The sequence below is a fragment of the Simochromis diagramma genome, unplaced genomic scaffold (assembly GCF_900408965.1).
Source record: "Simochromis diagramma unplaced genomic scaffold, fSimDia1.1 OVJJ01000617.1, whole genome shotgun sequence".
Lineage (NCBI taxonomy): Eukaryota > Metazoa > Chordata > Actinopteri > Cichliformes > Cichlidae > Simochromis > Simochromis diagramma.
Window position 1 is genome coordinate 865,799 of NW_024386953.1, and position 19,740 is coordinate 885,538.

At 41.5% G+C, this 19,740-nt stretch overlaps 1 protein-coding gene across 8 annotated transcripts in view; it reads right to left on the minus strand.

Moving 5' to 3' along the window:
- Nucleotides 1–19,740, minus strand: part of ryr2a (ryanodine receptor 2a (cardiac)) — a 262,686-nt gene that overhangs the window by 47,424 nt on the left and 195,522 nt on the right. For 6 of the 8 annotated variants that reach the window (XM_040038551.1, XM_040038550.1, XM_040038548.1 and 3 more), the window contains exons 86-89: nucleotides 19,644–19,723; nucleotides 15,694–15,770; nucleotides 13,838–13,911; nucleotides 12,766–12,783 (exon numbers count right to left, since the gene is read on the minus strand). In XM_040038551.1, the coding sequence (XP_039894485.1) occupies nucleotides 12,766–12,783; nucleotides 13,838–13,911; nucleotides 15,694–15,770; nucleotides 19,644–19,723 (249 nt within the window). The remainder of the gene's footprint in view (nucleotides 1–12,765; nucleotides 12,784–13,837; nucleotides 13,912–15,693; nucleotides 15,771–19,643; nucleotides 19,724–19,740) is intronic. The other 2 variants (XM_040038554.1, XM_040038553.1) reach the window with 1 other exon arrangement.

The following is a 19,740-nucleotide window of genomic DNA, read 5'->3' on the forward strand; positions in this document are numbered from 1 at the left end:
GAGAGCTTGACCCCCCCCCCCCCCCAATGTTCAGCACAAAGTTAAGCCGATGCCTTCAGTTACTATGAAAACTGACAGTGACAGCTGCAAATTTCGTATTAGGGTTCACTTCATTGTGGCTATTTCGGGTCTAAACCGACAGGTTGAACATCAACCCCCAAAGGCACCAATGCAGCAATGCAGACTGTTGGTGGTCTCAAGGCAATGCCTTCTTGTGTCATGATGTTTCTTTCAGATCGTAGTAGGTGGTGGTTATGTTATATGGAGAACCACAGGCCAATTAGACAGCCCTGGAATCTACAGCAGAGGTTGCTACACAACATTGTGTTGAAACTGTGATTAGCATACTTTTACATTTAGGAAGGGATCCACGTGCTTGTTTAGTCACAAAAATCAACAGTGTATCTTGACCATCATATCATACCATCAAAACTTAAGTTGTAGTATTTTGTACAAAAAAATGTGAGAAACATCACTGCGTACTTATTCTGGGTAACACTTTCTTGGCCTTCAGTAGTTCTATGTAGTACTTTTCTCTGACACATTTTTGAGCAGGAAAACCTTAGAGCACATTTTTACATTTGTGCAATACTCCTAATTTTAGAAAAGTGCACACATATCTATCTATCTCTCTCTCTCTATATATATATATATATATATTAGGGGTGCAACGATATTCGTATCGATATTGAACCGTTCGATACAGTGCTTTCGGTTCGGTACGCATATGTATCGAACAATACAACATTTGTAATTTATTTTATCAATTTTCCTTCTGACGATGCTGTCTGTGTTGAGCGCTCAGTGAATCTGTGTTCGACTACTCCGCCTAGGCTGCACTGTCGAGCGCAGATCCACTGAGCGCTCAACACAGACAGCATAGTCAGAAGGAAGAGCGCAGGGCACCTCCCCCACCCTCATTCAGATCTGGCGTTTGGAATTATTTTGGTTTTCATGTGACGTATGACCCTGAAGGTAAGCGAGTCATGGACTAAAGTAAAACAGTATGTTGGATGTGCCATGCAATGCTCAATTACATTGGTGTGAACTAGTGTGTTAGCGCAGTTAGCTCGTTAAAGTGTTTGCCGTCTAGCCCAGCCCCATGCACGGAGCGATCGGCGGTAGCTCGTTAACGGAGATTTGCCGTGTTGTGGCGTTAAGGTCATTTCAACGAGATTAACCTGAAAGCACTAGTGGGAACACAACGAATATGACTGCACATTTACGCCGACATCACCCTAGTGCAAAGACAAAACAACAAGCATGCTACTAACTTTAGCCGAGTCATTTAGACAGCTGTTAGCACATGATTCTCCTTATGCTGCTGAGAATATAGCCCAGAAGAAGCGGATAGTATAGCTTTTATTTTGGAAAGAGACATTTCTCTGTAATAAACTCTCTTTTCCAAAGATGAGTGATTCCTCAATCAGATACAGGGCTTGCAATATCGCTAGCCCGACGTCCCGGAGCTAGCGATTTTTTTCAGTCGGGCTACCAAAATCTATCTCTTCCCTGCCCGTCGGGCTATTGTAGGAAAAATATATGTCAATGCTTTTGCATTCTTTCAGAAATGTAGCTGGGTAATTATGTCATTGGCATCGGTGAGCCACTGTCAATATGTGACATATTGAAGTCGCGTTTGAATTTGCGCTTGTTTTTTTTGCTTTCACTTTGCAATCGTGCGAACTGTGTATAGAGAGCGACAGCACTGATCTGTGAGTGATGATAATTTGTGCACCAATTCCTCTGACATCGTCTTATTAATCGTTAGCTTACTATGCAAACATGACAAGTGAAATCTCCCGCAGCAAGCTTAAACATGTGAGAGGTTGATCGCGCAGAGAATCGCTGAGCTTATGTGAGTGAGCGTGTAAAAGCATTTCAGTTCTGCTGAGCCAAATAAGACAGGTCAGGGTGAAGAAGTGACAGCCAAAGAAAAGCTTACCACAAAACGGAGAAGTTATGACAAATCAGACTATAAGGCAAAAAGAAAGTGCAGCTTTATGGTTTCATGGACAAAAGAATTTCTGTGGCTGCAATATGATGAGCTAAATAACCAGTATCTATATATATATATATATCCTGGGTGACTTTCTCTTGAATGATTTTCAGAAAACTCGACCTCTGACTTTTCCCTTGACATTAAGGTCAGTGGGATTTGAACTCACCTAGGATTTCAAAGTGATATCATAGATGCATTTACTACAAATTCAGAACGACTTCCACCTTTATTGCATTCACAAGATTTTTGTGTTGTGATGACAATACCCCCTCCCCGTCAGTGTTGGTCAAGTTACTTGAAAAAAGTAATCAGTAACTAATTACTGATTACTTCCCCCAAAAAGTAATCCCGTTACTTTACTGATTACTTATTTTCAAATGTAATTAATTACTTAGTTACTTTTTAAAAACACGATTTACAACCTGAAGAGGTGATAAAGCGATAGATCTTTCAGCCCAATTCTACTTTTTCTGCATAATCCATCATACAAAATGTAATCAAATGGAAAAGTCTCTTTTTTTTAACTTGTTTTATTAGTTTTAATCATTTAACTTTATGCATCAAGCAAAAATGTAATTATATGCAACATTCTCTGACTTGAATAAATTAGTTTAACATTTAAACCTATTTTCTACACATTCCAGCACATAAAATAAAAAAAATTTTGTGTTTACACTAGAGCTGGACCGATCCGATATTACGGATCGGTATCGGTCCGATACTGACCTAAATTACTGGATCGGATATCGGAGAAAAATAAAAAATGTAATCCGATCCATTAAATATCACGAAAGCACCTCACAAAACTTGCAACACGCCATAACTCACCTCAGAACGTTAGCACGTCGGAGCAGTATGCATCACGTGATAGAGCGGCTGTGGCATGGGGGACCTGTCGGTGGTCTGGATAGCATTTGGAGCTTCGCTAGCAACCCGGCATTCCATCTCCGACAAAGTTATCCCGAGAGAAGTAAAGCAAGTGTGTAAGTCCATCTCTGAATGTTTGTAAAGCATTCCTGCGTTAAGCTTAACAAGCGACTGCCTCTTCTTGCTGCTACTTCAATCATGAAACTGTTTAATGATCAGCTGATCGGCTTTTCTGTCGCGAGTCCGTCTCTCTTGTTTGCTTTTGGCCCACTTTGCACCAGAAAGAGGAAACCAGCAGCTGAACAACAGCAGCACGTTTAAGCTTGATCAGCTGTTGTTAGAATTTATTTAATATTACTTTCTACACCAGGATCTTTGTAGCTGACGGCTGGTAACTGTGCAGGGGCGGATCTAGCAAAGTTTAGCCAGGGGAGCCGATAGGGCATTAACAGGGAAAAGGGGGCACAAAGACATACTTTTCTTTCTTATTCTCATTTAAAATGTCTAGCTTTTAATAAATAATTATCTGACACCCAAAGTTTTAATTTGATGTAAAATGAATAGAAGTCAATTACTGTATATAGTAACTATTAAGTCTAATATATATACCCTAGTAAGCTATAGTACTTTTTCCTTTGGGAAGGTACCATCTGTGCAGTCTGCAATTTTGTTGAAGAAAGATGTTGAATCTATTTAATATTTCTTGAAAAATAATTGATTTCTGTGCATTTTTTTTCACACTGCATCAAATTAGGGTTGATTACGTCGATTAAGCATCATGAGGTGGCACGTGAGGGGTGGTTCCCCATTTTTTATTTATTTATTTTTGTTGTTGCTGGGAGTTGGAACCCTATTAGTTAGGTTGCTTAATATTTATGCTAAGTACTCTTTAAAATACCAGAATAGGGAGGATGGTGTAGGTTTAAGTTTATTAGATTGATCAGTATTGCTGAACTATGAAATATTTTTTTTTGCATACAGGTATAACAGAATAGCTTTAGTGTAGTTGTTGTTTTAAACTTGAGTATGAACTTATACAAAATGCAGCAAGATATTTAAAAAACAGTTTTGTTGATTAAAAAACACTATATCGGATTCATATCGGTATCGGCAGATATCCAAATTTATGATAACGGTATCGGTATCGGACATAAAAAAGTGGTATCGTGCCATCTCTAGTTTACACTCACTCTTTCAAATAGATGCAAGTAAAACACAGCAGAAAATAAATAAAGTCAAAGACTCAGAGGTCCTGTTGCTCTATTTTCACCTGCAAAGCAGGACTACGGTAGGCGGAGGTTTACCCTGGTGCAGGTGTGCTGCGGTCAGTTGAAGAATCCGCGAGTTTCTCTGTGAGTTTCCCATTACGTCGTTGCGCACTCGGTGCTTGCTTGGAAGTTTAGGGGGTTTTTTTGCTGTAAAAAGAAGTTTTCTTCCCACGCACGATGGACGCTAATGTTTTTGTCACTTTTTATGGAATCAAACTCAAAGTAAGGTCAGTACTTCCACGCTTTAAATGCTGCACGCTCATACTCTCTCCCACAATCGATATGTGATCCATTGTTGATCTGCACACAGCTGTTGTCACTAACGGCGCACTCGCTTACGTCACTGTCGTGAGACATTCTTGCAAAAAATCACGGTTTTAGTAACGCAGTAACGCAGCGTTACTACGGGAAAGTAACGGTAATCTAATTACCATTTTTTCAATAGTAATCCCTTACTTTACTCGTTACTTGAAAAAAGTAATCAGATTACAGTAACTCATTACAAGTAACGCGTTACTGCCCATCTCTGCTCCCCGTAGCCTTTTACGGCTGATGGGTAACAATAGTTCACACGTTAACACATTAATTTATTCTAAACAGAACTATAAGCTGGACTTAAACTGGGCTCTTTTTCTTTGTGCAAGGAGGAACAGGATGAGGACTACCAGAGACCTAAAAATTGACCCCCAGCACGCTACTGGTGTGAACTTCTCTGGCCAAACAATTCCACATTGTTTACTGAGAGCACAGCTCATGCGAGCCAAGGTTTTTTTTCCCCATGGATTTCTACATAATCACCTTGTGCTACAATGGCAGGATTAAATTCTTGGATGGATAAAATAGCTCAATCATAAGACTTAGGGTTAGATTTATAAATGATCAGGAGTCTCAGTCCTGAAGACCACAAAAAAGAAGAGAAAAATTTCTAACATATGTATATGCTTTTATATGAATAATATAGATTCTCCTCCAGCCTCCCCACATTGATCTCACTTACTATACTTTTTCAGAGAAACGCACAAATGTAAAACCTGCACTTACACTTTCTACTGGTGTACTGTTACTCCCTCACGCACATATTTGCACTGTTCTTGGAAGAATGCTGTCAGAAATAAAATCAATTGGTGGTGCCTTTGTATATAAACTGTTAGTAGATCACAGATCAATAGCATCAACACAAATGTATAAATAACAGCCAACAGTTCCCTAACTCTTTGTCTTTTCATGTCCTTACAATGAAACTTAAACAACTGGTAGTGTAAAGGCAATAACATCGGTATGTTAAAGGCTTGCTTAAAACTGACTAAAGATAAAAATGAAAGCACTGCTAGTCTTTTAAAAATGTTACAATTTATAGACACACATACAACATATACAACCAAACCATGAGCTTAAGACACAATACTGGGGTGAAAATAAGTTCAAACATAAAATCTAAAAAAATCAGTTATAAGATCATGGTTATTCAAGTTTTGTTAACATACAATGAACAAATACAGTGAGTACAGAACACATCTCAGCCAGTAAATGGAGAGAAAAAGAGGGTAAGGAAGAAAAGATGGTTCAGATTTCACAAAACTGGCGGAGCAGCATGGCCAAAAACAGCCACTTTCATGTCTCAAGTGCAACATTCAAAAGGAAAAAGAAAAGGAAGGGAGACTGAAGAGGGCGAAATGTACAAAAAGATTAGAAATGAGAAGGGCTGCAATTAATTAGTTTATTTTATACATACATACACACACATTATATATAAATTAAAGGAACACTTTTTAATCCAAGTATACCATCAAGATACCATCAAGGCAGTTAACCTACGGTATATGGTATAGTGAGTTAAGTAACAGAGAGTGTTGTTGATCAGTTTAGCTGCTTTGGTGTTATCTTATAGAGCTGACCCTACAGGGGACAGGTAGTTCAACTCCTTCAGGATGCACATTAATACGTGCCATTTCCAGAACATTTGCTGTGTCTCCTAGCACAGTCAAGAGCATGGAGGAGATTTCAGAAGATAGGGAGCTATTCTAGAAGGACTGCACTGTAAAAGGACCATAACCCATCAGTAGGAACACGTTGAGCACTGCCAGACCTACAAAATGGTCACTGGTGTGAACTTATCGGCCAAACAATCATATGTTATGCTGCCAGTAACACCATTCAGCATTTCAGCTTTTCACAGGTGAGATTAAGTTAACCTTGACACGTGTGACAGACGTGAAAGGGTCTGGAGACGCAGTGGAGAACGTTATGCTGCCTGTAACATCAGCGTGAATGGTTTAGTGATGGGTCAGTGATAGTCTGAGAAGGCATATTGATGGACAAACACACAGACCAACAGGATAGGCAATAGAGATTGACAGACCACGTGACTTTCGCGCATTGCATGCCGGGTACTAGTGGCAAAACAATCAAAGCAATGCATCAAACGCAAGCATTTGCAGCACCGCAAAACGTTCATTCTCTGGTTCCAATACCTTCTTGCTTTTTCTTTGCCCCCCAAAAAAGGTATGTACAAAACGAAGGAGAACAAAGCCGGTCCGTACAAAGACAGACTTGATGAAAACTCAAAGAAAAGATACGAGGAAAAAATCAGAGTGAAAGGGTCAGACCCTTACGAGCACACAGAGTGGACAAAAGACGTTAGCGTGCTGCCCAACTTTCACCACGCTCAAATTTATAATTATACGGTTCTTGGAGTGAGTGCATACACTCATGAAGTTTAATAACTTCAGGTCACTGCAACAAGCCCATGTACAGTTTACCGACAGATGGGTACAGGACCTTGAAATGCACCGTGTAGAACGAAAGACCATCGTACGAACAAAGGTAAGTTTACCAGTCTCACAAATCGTCGTCATAAATACACGTTCGTTAACAGTTTATTAATATAACCTTTGAGCTCAACGGTAATTAATTAGTAGTGGAAATAATTTCTGGTTCGTTACAGAAATGTAGCAGTGACAATAATATTGTATGCTGTAATCGTACTGGATAATTAGTGATACAAAAAAACCTGTTTTACCCTGTGAATAAAAGTATATGTTTTTGTCATTGTACCATGGTAATAACAGAAGCGAAACGCAATATTCTGTCAGGACAATTCATTATTTATGCACAATAAACAAAGGAGCATAGCGCGACAATTTCTGTTCAGCGCCAGACTTGCTTGTAACCTATATCACCAATTATGTTATGAAAAATGACGCATTACCTACTACAAAACTCTGACCTTTGTGGAAATGCTTGGAGCAGACTAACCTGTGAGCTGGAGTGTTCTGGGACGTTATATTTGGTCTTCGAATGGCTGCAATCCAGGCCATCCGTCGGCTACTTGTTACTTTGGAAACATGGCTCGAACAATTTCTCTTCAACGACGTCATCCGATAACAACCGATCTCTTTACCCGTTGGCTTCCCGTGGCTGTCATGCGACTGGCTATTGCAGTTAATAATACAACAGCTTCTTGACATTTTTTGCGTTTCTTTTTATCGCTGTGTGACTGTTTTCAATTGAAAGCCTGCGTGCACTAGTACCGCTTGCCACGTGTTCCCAGAATCCTTTGCGGTTTTACCCCTGAATGATGTCACATTTTCAATCTCTATAGCACCCTGACTGCCAACAGGTATCGGGATGATACCTATTGGAAGTCAGGCCCTGTCAGACGCTATGGTCGTTCAGTGGGTCCTGGTGCATGACAATGGCCTCATGTGGTGAGAGTATGCAAGCTGTTCCTGGAGGATGAAAGACGTGATACCACTGACTAGTCAGGCCCCTATGTTCACCAGACCTAATCCAACAGTATACCTCAGGTACTTGTAAAATGTACTACATTCAGTCCATCCAACCTTGTTAGATTGCACCTCCAACGGCCCAGGAGCTCACTGATGGCCTGGTCTTGATCTGGGAGGAGATCCCCCAGGACACTGTGCTTAATCTCATTAGGAACATGTCCTAATGTTGTTAGGCATACATACAAGCATGTGGGGGCCACACAAACTACCAAGTTTGAGTTGCTGCAAGGAAATGTCAGCAAAATGGACTAACCTGCGCACATTATTTTTTCACTCTGATTTCATTGGTTTCATTTCCAATGAATGTCCTTTCATTGCTAACACATTACCCAGTTCATATTAGTAGATTAGTAGATATCTAGCATGGTTTTTACCCCATTGGGATCCAATGTTTTCAAAGTGTTCCTTTAACTTTAAGCAGTGCATATATATACATATATAATGTGTGAGTATCTCTGTGTGTATAGCCATGAAGAAGAAAGTACATCCCCTTTCAATTTGAAGGCTTTATATAATTAGGTCATAAAAAAAAAACCTTATCAGGTCTTAAAATTAGTGAAATCCATCTTAAGATGAACAACAACACAAGACGTACTGTTTCATTATTTACATTGTGCCTGTACATTGTGGTTTTGGCTGGTGGAAGAGAGGGTTGTTTCACTGTGCCTTCAGGTCAGGGAATGGGTTCGGTCGTTTGGCGCATAAGCACAAACAACAGTTCAGAGTACCCAGCCTTCTTGGAGTCACTGGGTGGGGTGCTTCATCTGGTGACTGAGATGTCCTACTGGGAAACTTCAATGATCAGGTCCACTAGTCCGTGATTGATTTTGCGACCCTATCATCAGATCTGTGGCTGTATGTTCTGGAAAATCAGGTGAAGTGAGGAGCTCAGCTGTCAACTGATCATCACCTGGCGGTGGGTTTAATCAGGTGGCGGCGAAGGATGCTGGACAGAATTGTGAAGGTGTGCTGAAAACACCTGCCAGAAGCCCTGGTTCATGAGATCTTCGACTCTCACCTCCAGCCTTCCGAGGGACGAAGGAATGCTGCTGGAGGTTGGTGGAGGTTGCTCAACAACCTCCACTGTTGGGCATGCTGAAAGGGGCAAGGTGGTTGGTACCTGTTATGATGGTAATCCCCAAACCAGATGGTGGGTGCTGGAGATGAAGGGAGCGATCAAGCTGAAGAAGTCCTACAGGGCTTGTGTAGCCTTAGGGACTTTGGAAGCAGCTGACAGGTACCAGCAGAGCCACATACCTTTCAGCTGTTTTTGTGCTCGGGTGATAGATGAAGCAAAATCTTATGTGTGGGAGGAGTTCAGTGAGGCCATGGAAAAAGACTGCCTCAAAGTGGTTAGGAATCCTAAATTCCTAAAGGCCCTGGGTTGTCCTGGTTGACGCATTGCATGGAAATCTGCAGATGTGCCTCTGGGGGCTTTAAGAAGGTGGGCTAGAGTGTGTACTTCAACCACAGGGGGATCACACTCCTCAGCCTCTCTGGGAAGGTCTATAGTAGTGTAGTGGAAAGTTAATTAATTAGTCAAACCTCGGATACAGGAGGAACAGTGCTGTTTTCGTACTGGTCGTGGAACACTGGACCAGCTCTTCATCCTCCTACGGATATTTCAGAGTGAGTGGGAGTTTGCCCAGCCAGTCTACATTTCTTTTGTGAACTTACTGGTCGATCTACATCCCTACCCTCACCTATGATCATGAGCTACGGGTAGTGACTATAAGAATGAGATCACGGATATACAGTGGTGTGAAGAACTGTTTGCCCCCTTCTTTTCACATTTAGATGTTTCAGATTATCAAACTGGCAATGAGCCACAGCATCTCAGTGGAATTCAGGTCAGGACTTTCATTAAGCCACTTTGTAAGTATTAAGAGGTGGACTTGCTGGTGTATTTTGGATCATTGTCATGCTGCAGAACCCAAGTGCACTTCAGCTTGGGGACACAAACATATGTCCGGACATTCTCCTTCAGGATGTTTTGGTAGACAACAGAATTCATGGTTCCATTTACACCACAATTCTTCCGTCCTGAGGCAGCAAAACAGTCCTGGAACATCACACTACCATCACCATATTTTACTGTTGGTATGATTTTCTTTTCTGAAATGCTGTGTTACTTTTACACCAGATCTAACGGGACACACACCTTCTAAAAAGTTAAACTTTTGTCTCATCAGTCAGTCCCCAGACTATTTTCCCAAAGGTATTGGGAATCATCAAGATGTTTTCAGGCAAAACTGAGACAAGCCTTTATGTTCCTTTTACCAGCAGTTGATTTGTCTTGGAACTCTGCCATGAAGGCCATTTTTGCCCAGTCTCTTTCTTATGATGGAGTCATGAACACAAACTGAGGCAAATGAGGCCTACAGCTCTTTGGATGTTGTTCTGGGGTCTTTGTCACCTCTTAGATGAGTTGTTGCTGTGGTCTTGGGTTAACTTTGGTCGGCTGGTCACTCCTGAGAAGGTTTGCCACTGTTCCTTGTTTTCGCTATCTGTCGATAATGGCTCTCACTGTGGTTCGTTCGAGTCCTACAGGTTTAAGAAATGGCTTTTCCTTTTCCAGACTGAGAGATCTTAATTACTTTTTTTGTCACCTGTTCCTAAATTTCCTTGGATGGCAGCATGATATCTGGTTTTGAGGATCTTTTGGTGTACTCTACTTTGTCAGGGAGGTCTTATTTATGTGATTTCTTGATTGAAAACAGGTGTGACAGTAGTAAGGCCTGGTTTTGGCTAGAGAAATCAAACTCAGCTTTTCAACGATGTGATACACCACAGTAAATTTATGTTTACTAACTGTAACTAAGAGCATCTTTAGGATTAAGGGTAATTAGCAGCCAGGTGCTGCTAAGGCAGTGTAATTTATTAACTGATCATTGTCAAATATGACTACAAAAACTGAAGTTTTGGCAGTTTGCTTGTTGGGAGCTTTCATATCTGTATTAACACAGTGCCAAAGAGAAAACATCAGTGGAAACAGCGGTGACAGAGACTATTCGCAAGTGGGAAACGCTCAAAATAGTTGCCAATTTTTTAAGGAGTGGATGTTCATATAGTACAAACAAATTCAGGCACAAAAGATTCATGAATCACTGATTTCTGAATACACACTGTTGTAAATGAGGCCGAATGTTTTTAAGGCATGCAAGGCCAAACTGGAGATGTCAGTCCATAATGCACACCTGGCGAAACCAAACAACATATCGACACAAACGCTTCATACCAACTACTATAGGCACAGTGGTGAAGGGGCAGCCACAGGACCAGCGCACCTTGCAGACAACATGAACTCCTCTGTATACCACCATTCTCGAGTCAAATATTTGGGAGGCCTTCTGTTCGACAGCCCAAACAGGGCCAATGCAACGGGTTAATGAGTAAAGTACATTAGCAAATCTACAAGAGAACAGCTAAAAAACAAAACTATCAAGGTTTTGCAATGGCCCAGTCAAAGTCCAGAATCCATTCTGATTGAATTGCCATGGCTGGACTTTTCTGGATATTTCTTGTCAGTTATTGCAGATCCAATAATCACACGCTGCTTCTGCATTTTGTCTTAAAGTGTGTTAAATAAATGACATCATTCAATATGCCATGTGTTGTTCATCTGAGGTTGCATTTAATCATTTTAGAACCTGATAAGGACAATTACGATCTTTGCATTCAAAGGGGGCGTACTTTCTTTTTAACAACTATATACATGTAACCTTTTGAAAATATTATATCAGAACTGTGAGGTGAAAAAAACAAGTAAGAGAATTGAAAGGTTTGTTTACCACATGACTAAAATGAAATTAACCCTATCCCTAATTGCTGGGTGACCTGGTGAATGTTAATGTTTAAAACCCAAACTGGAAAGCTGCAGACCAAAGCAGGGAGCTGAACGATGCTTTAACACATGTTGAGCTGAAAGCAGCGGCATTGTTTGTGTTAAATTACTGATAACAGTCTGTAGGTTTATGATGACCCGTGACACCTTTCACTAGACATACAATACCTTATTCTAAAATCTTAAAGTGTGCAACTTTAATAGAGGTCTAGTCTACAATTTTATTTGGTATCTGGTTAGACATATTCAATCTATTCATTGCAGCCCTGAATGCCAGAAACAGACAGAAACTGTGGCTGAGAACACAGAGGGGAGTTGTACAATTCACAACAATTAACAACCAGCACAATACAATCTCCAGTACTGAGACACAACAATCAGCTGACATAAGTTTAACTGTAAGATTCGGGGGTGTGGGTGGCAGATGGAGGTGTGCTGTGCTGGGGGGACTACTAGTCATTTTCTAATTTTCACAATGTGCCAGACACTGTACAAATCATGAGGGGGAGCCATAGATCAGCAGGTTGTGGCAGGAAGACTGTGATTCCACCACTTCCGCCTTGTCTTGATTTTCTTTTATTTTAAAATGTATTTATTTATTTTTTAATTCTAAAACTCTTCATCAAAGTATCATAATGAGTTTGCTTATTGTTAAAAAGAATGACAAGATACATTTTACCTTAAAATTACAAGGGGAGTAATATTTATGTATCTTCAATACAGATCTTCTACAAAGATCAGTTACAGACCCAGAGGTATTATAAAAAGCACCAAGAAGACTTTGGTAATAACTGGCTACCTCTAGAATAGTTGAAGCAAAAAAAGTTGCTTCAAGCACTGAGCAGGTTGAGGACATCCTTAGAGGTCCACACTCAGGACCTGGACAGAACTGACACAACATGTGTGTGTGCGTGCGTGCATGTGTGTGTGTATGTGTGAGAGAGAGAGAGAGAGAGGCCAACCAACACACAAGAAAATGGCAGAAGGCATAATTACCACGCTCATGAGTGATGACTGAGGGAGGAAAGAAAGTGCAGTAAACCAAAATAAGAACAGGAAAACAGGGGGAAGAAAGAAACAGAGAAAGAAAGTAAGAAAGAAAGTAAGAAACAAAGGAAAAGATTACATATAGGGAAAAGAGCTCTTTTTTTCGTCATGTGGAATAAAAAAAATATGTATTAAAAGAAAACCTAAAATATATAAAAATATACCACCAGAACCTTTTTTATTTGCTTTTGTCATCAATGATATGCATTTACAGTACTATGTAAAAGTCCTGAGGGACAAAGACAGGCAAAAACAGTTTGTACAGTGTTAATCATTTTGAAAGTCAACTTTTGGTATGACTTTTAGTCTTCAACGTAGCCCGAAATCTAGCTTTCTTATCATTTCCTAATGTAGTCTTCAGGGATAGGAGCACTGTACAAGGTGAAACATTGTATAATACACTGTCAGTAACACTAATATACATTTTTATATTTAGATAATCAAATTATAATTTTTAATGTGTTGACTACTATACTACTAATCAAACTAAGAGGAATACTGTACTTTTTTCATGGAGTTGGGAAGAGTGGCGACATATTTTTATGGTTTGAAAAGTCTTTGTAATGTTTACAAACAAGAGATGTACAAGACAAATCATCAGCACGCTTGTACATCAGAAAATCATACTTGATAATGCACGCAAACCAGCAACACTGAATTACCACCTCATTTACACAGGAAAAAAACAACAAAAAACCTTTTTATTGATTATAACGAGCAATGTGAAAAATAAATGGTGGCTCTCTACAATCTTAATGTTTCTACAGTGTTGAAGGTTATTTCAGAATATTGTGTTGTTTTAAAAGCAGCTTTAAACTGACCATCTTTAGGTTAATTAAATATTTTAACTAGACCTAGATAAGTTAAGTATTTTAATATTAACATTCTCTATGCTTTCAATAGGTAGAAAGTTAAGGTCGTCAAACTCCATCCCGGAAAAAGAGATGTTTCATAAATTTTGGTTTTCGTTTCTGTATTTTTTCAAAATTAGCCCAAAAGGTATAAACATGGGGAATCTTACCTGATCCTTCCTCTGTCACCATTCCCAGTCCCTCTGCTTTATTTTGCCTCTCAAATGCATTTAGATCCAGAACACTAAAACAAAGACAAATATAGTGTGAATCACTACATCCATCACATTTCTGCTCTATTCATGTTTTTGTCTTGCCCTTGTTTGATGAGTGTTTTCCTTTTCCGTGGATTTATCCCATATGTGCAAGTCTCTGACCAGCAGTTTTATTCCATGTTTATGTTGAATATTGGTCTCTCATGTGGTTTTCAATGTTTTTATTTCATTGTTGTCTTGAATGCCCCATTGTCCATCTCCTTTATGTGTGTATGGTCTGTACATTTGCTCAGTCAGGCTGACATACACTCTTCCTAAATTGACATCTGGTTTATTTGAGTTGTTTGGTGGCTTTTTTTTTTCTCTGCTACAATTGTGCCTTTAACTACCTTCCTAGGAAGACTGTCAGCAAATAGAACCAAGTAAAACTTTTGTAGCCAAAATGACAAGAACCTCAACATATAAACAATAATAATTTAAACCCTGCTAAAAGAGTTTGTACAGTTCGCCATTTCCTGAAAAACAAAAGTGCTGAGCACACAAAGTTGCCCGCTAGATCAGATTAATAACATTGCACAAAGTACAACCAAATTTGCAGAAGGTGCTGGCAAATATAACAGAAATAATGATATGAAATATAACACACAACAGTACAAGAGAACACAATAACTAGAATTTAATACAATATGAATTACTGCACTATGGTAGAGTGAAGCATGTACTTGTAATGCAAAGGTAACTACTGTTTTGCTGGGCAGTCAGTCAAGATAAGTGTTTGGCAGAGTTCAGTTCTAGTATGGTTCTGGAACAGAAGCAGTTCATAAATCTGTTTGTTCATGATTACAGGGACCTGAATCGTCTGCCAAAGTGCAGTAACTTCAACAGGTAATGTGCAAAATGGAATCATGTTTTCTTCTCTGCTAAGGCAGTGAGAGCTGAAAGTTTCCCCAAAGAAGCGAGTTTAGAGTACAGCTAGTTTCTGGGAAGACTTTAAGATCCTCTGAAGGGATTTTCTGTCTGCCACTGAGCTGTCAGCACATCTTACAGAGATGCAGAATGGCAATGAAGGGGGAGTTTCTCAAGAAGTGTAATCTCTGCTGTGCCTTGATAAGTGCAGTCTCTGGACCAGGAGTGATTTTCTGAAGCTTGTATACCAAGAAACTCGAAGACAGGAACCTTTGCCACACAGTCTCCATCAATGTGTATTGGGTTATGATATTTGTTGTGCCTCCAGTAATCTATCACGAGTTCTTTGGTTTTGGTAGAGCTAAGGGTTGTTCTCTGTATCCCATCCTGGGGCTTCATCTACAAAGGCTGTTACATCTTCTTCTGAGATGTGCCAACCACAGTCTTCTCATCATCAAACTTAGTTGTGGTGTGTGGAAAATTGATTGGGATGCAGAGGGTAGAGAGGATGTAAAAGGAGGTTCAACACACAGCTTAATAATGCTGGTGTTCAATGTGACAGTGAAAGAGAAGCAGGGGCCTAATCTAACCATCTGGATGCGATTAGTCAGAAGGTCACTGATCCTGTGGTAGACAGGTGTGAAAGTTGTAAGCCAGTAGGTTTGGTGACCAGATGGACAGTAGTGAAAGCTGAATCTAAGTTTACAAAGAGTATCCTTACATATCTTCACTACTGCTCAAGATGGCATAACGCAGTATACAAGGCAGTGGAGATGTCTTGGTGCATGGAAAACTACTTTTATCACATCTCTCTTTTTTTCACATAACACAACAAAGAGTTAGACCCTCTACATGATGACAACAAATACTTGCTTCAGCCCTGAAATAGGAAATCTTATTTATACCTGCATGACTGCATGAGACCAGCCAGACTCTGAAAGAAACCCACGTCCTTCTTGTCCTTCAGATAATCTAACATTTTCTGTTGAAGATGACACAGTGAAAGCACAATAAGATACTGGAGTTTACTCAGATTTGACAAAAAACAGTCTACATCTGTCATCAAAATAAAAATACTGGTGGTGGTACCCCTCAGCCTCCTAGTAGATACACCTACAGTATGTATTTCAAAATCTTACATCCCCTTCTTCTCAAGTTATCGGATTCGCAAGGTTTTCCAAAAACCTGATCTCTGACTTCTAACTTTGAGGTCAAGGACACTGAGATTCCAACTTGTCCGAGATTTTTACTACTCCTATGTTATCAGTGTCAAAGTCCTGGATGACTTACTTCTCCAATTATCACATTCACAAGACTTTCAGAAAACTTGACCTCTAACCTTAACCTTCAGGTCAAGGTCAATGAGGTTCAGACTCTTATGAGATTTTTAGTAGATCTGTGTGGAAGGGTGGGGTCTGTGGCTCAGTTGCAGGGGAGGGGTGGTGCAGTTGGTTTAGAGGGCAGTGCGACGGGAGACTGGCCAACAGAGTTGGAGATCATCAGGGAGGCCCAGATGGCAGCACTTAGCCTTCTGGTTGTAGCAAAAACTTACTTTCCTGATGTCCATTGAGTGATCCTAGATCTGCTTCACCACCCTAAGACCACTCCTGTTGGTTCTGGATGGAGCTGAGGGATTGGCCATTTGCCTATGCCAGGTGGCTCCATAAGGCGGTGGCCAGGTGCCTGCAGACTGGCCCAATGAAGGGGAAAGGCTGCTGAATATGCTAACATTGGAGAAGTTCACGAGGTGGCTCACAGTGGAAAAAGTGGAACGGGGTCCATTTTCATGTGATACTGGCTGAGGATCACCTGGCGCCGCAGGAGCTGGTGTGGCAGCCGCAGCTGGCAGCAAGTTGGCTTGTCCGGGCCCGGAGGAGGAGACCCTGTGAGGTCCCACTGTAGCCAGCAGCTGTAGTGCACTGGCTGCCAACATTTAATGGCACCAATATGTAATGACACTTCTCCCTGTGTGGGTTCTCTTGCGTCCCTCAATGAGAGCAGCACATTTGTTGGGGCAGGAGTGCTGGAGTTGCGGCTGGGACATGTCCACTGGGAGTGCCCGCTGATGGAGATGGGGCGAGTGTTCCATGTCACTGGCCCTCCAGCGACTTCCTCTGGTCCAGGAGTATACAGTACTCTAGTAAGGTGCCAAGTGGGTACAGACCGGGCTATGGTGGACTCGGGCTCCACGCAGGCACACCCAGTTGATGGTGCAGAAAAGCCATTGAGAAATGATCTTACAGGCAGCTCATTATAACCCAATTTCTGGCCACATGCAATAAAAAAGGGAACAAATCATGGCCTGTTTTTTTTTGGGGGGGTTTTGGCATTTGAAGGGATGTGCGCCTGTGGTGTGCATCCAGCCCAGGATGTTGTACTCAATACCACTAATGGAGGGTCCATTTAAGTGCACTGGCATGGATCTCATCTGGCCATTTCACCATAGTGCATGAGGGTATGACTTTGTATTACTTTTGGTGGATTATGCAACAGATATTCTGAAGTAGTGGCATCCTGGAAGAGACACTGATTGACCAGGGCTTCATGTCTTGTACACTACAAGAACTGTTTAATTACTGTCCATCAAATATGTTTGGCCAAGCATCCATCACCCTCAGAATGACGGGTTGGTAGAGCGGTTGAACTAGACTGGAAAGTCTATAATTTTTAAGTGTATTCATTAGGATGAGCAAAATAGAGATTGCAGGCTAGACTCTCATTTTTTTAGGGACTAGTAAAGCGCTATACAAATACAGGCCATTTACCTGTACAATTGGGGAGCTTGGCTGAGACAATTTTCACTGGGAGTTAAAGTACTTGTATTGCTCCCTTTATCCATCTCAAAATTACCTGCCAAGCGGCAAGAACTATTGGTCACAGAGTGAGTGTGGGATGTTGACTATGAAAAGATGCAGTCGGACAGGGTTGCAGGCTCTCCCCTGCATGGTCACACCACTCTCACAGAGTACCATTTTGAGATGTGCATTGGGGTCTCAGTGCATTCACACCCTTATAGATTGCCTAAGCAGAAAAGACAAATTACTCAGAAAGAATTGGCTGTAATCCTGGAGATAGGGGTGATAGAAGAGTCACAAAACGTCTGGTGTAGCCCCATAGTTTTTGTGGTGTAGAAAGCTGGGTCTATATTGTTCTGCGTGGACTACCACAAGGTGAAGGAGGTGTCACAGTTTGACGCTTACCCCATGCCTCAGGTACAAGCTTATGGATTGGTTAGGTACTGCTCGTTTTATCATTATGCTGGATTTAATCAAGAGCTACTGGCAGACTTGTCTCTGGACAAAAAAATGGCCTTCTCCAGTCCATACAGATTGTTCCAATGGTCACACTTCCATTGGCTTGTTCAGAGCCCCAGCCACTTTCCAGCACTTCACAGACAGGATGCTGTGTCCACATGCTGCATACACCACTGCCTAGCTGGATGATCATCCATGGATCCATGGACCATCCATGGTGACATCGAATCATATGCAGCAGGTGGCCTGCAGCCCTGGAGTCCCTGTGCAGGGCACAAGGCCAACATGAAGAAGTGTGCGGTTGGACAGAGGGAGGTACAGTATCTGGGGTACCACCTGGGAGGCAGGCAGTTGCAATGGAGAAAACCACAACCACTGCAAGCTGCCCGCATCTCGGGGCCAAAAAGGAGGTGAAGTGGTTGCTGGGGCTGGCTGGTTACTATTGTTGGTTCATCTCAACATTTGCGGAGGTCACCAGTCCCTTGACTGATCTCCCCTATAAGGGTGAACCAGATCTTGTCCAGTGGACGGAGCAGTGCCAGACAGTGTAAGGTAATGAAGACTTTTTCTTCCCTTGTGTTCTGCAGACTGACACGTTGAGCAGAGGGCTGGGGGCTGTTTCATCCCAGCAAGTAAGAGGGGTCGACCATCACGCTGTCTACATCAGTTGGAAACTCTCAGAACAAGAAACCAGGTAGAGCATAGCAGTGCCTGGCGATCCAGCGGGTGGTGGACTCTCTTCGTTATTACCTCCCAGGAGGTAATAACGAAGAATTACCCTCTGTTCAGATCGTGCCCCGCTGCAGTGGCTCCACCACATGAAAGATGTCAATGCCTAGATCACCCAGTCATATCTGGCTTGCCAGCCTTATAAGTTCAAGGTGATCCACAGGCCAGGGCCCACATAGTCGGGGCTGATTTTCTCTCCAGGGGAATTTGTAGGGCTATGTGGTGGGCCGTGGACTGTGCCTCAGCTGCGGGGGAGGGGTGGTGCAGTGGGTTCAGGGAGCAGTGCCAGGACCTAGAGGAGGGACAGGAACTGAGAGCAGATGGCTGCGCATGAGGAGGCACCTTCAGTAAGAAATCTGGTGATAACAACCCGGTAAGGCTAAATTGTAAATAAAGAACAGTGCATCTTAAAACACTGTGTGTCTTGCTGGGCAACATAACACAAAGGTGTGTTGCAGTACACCATAGTATCAATTTCAGCCCTTTTGCGCTGCATTCTCAAGATTTTCATAAAATTTGACCTCCGAACCCTGACCTTGAAGCCAAGGTTACTGAGATTTGAACTCATCTGATATCTTTAATAGATACACCCATGGTGTCAATTTCAAAATTCTATGTTGCATCGTTCTCAAGTTCATTCACAAACGTAGGTGTCCACGTCGCCTGTCCACCCAGGGTGATGACAAAACCTTTTACAACTGAGAGGTAAAAATCTATGAGAAAATTTTTAAATTTCAGTGGAATAGATGCATTATATTTCACACTTGTACCAGTTACTTTGAATATGCTTTGTAAAAATAACATTTGAAAATAGATAATATAGCTATAATCCAGCAGTCAATATAAATAGCAGTGAAGTAGCGAAGCATTACCTGCTGTACGGTTGAGTTCCCACCATTGAGAATAGCTATGCCCAGTTTCAGAGTAGATGCCACCATGGGACCCATCTCACCTGGAGGAGAGGAACAC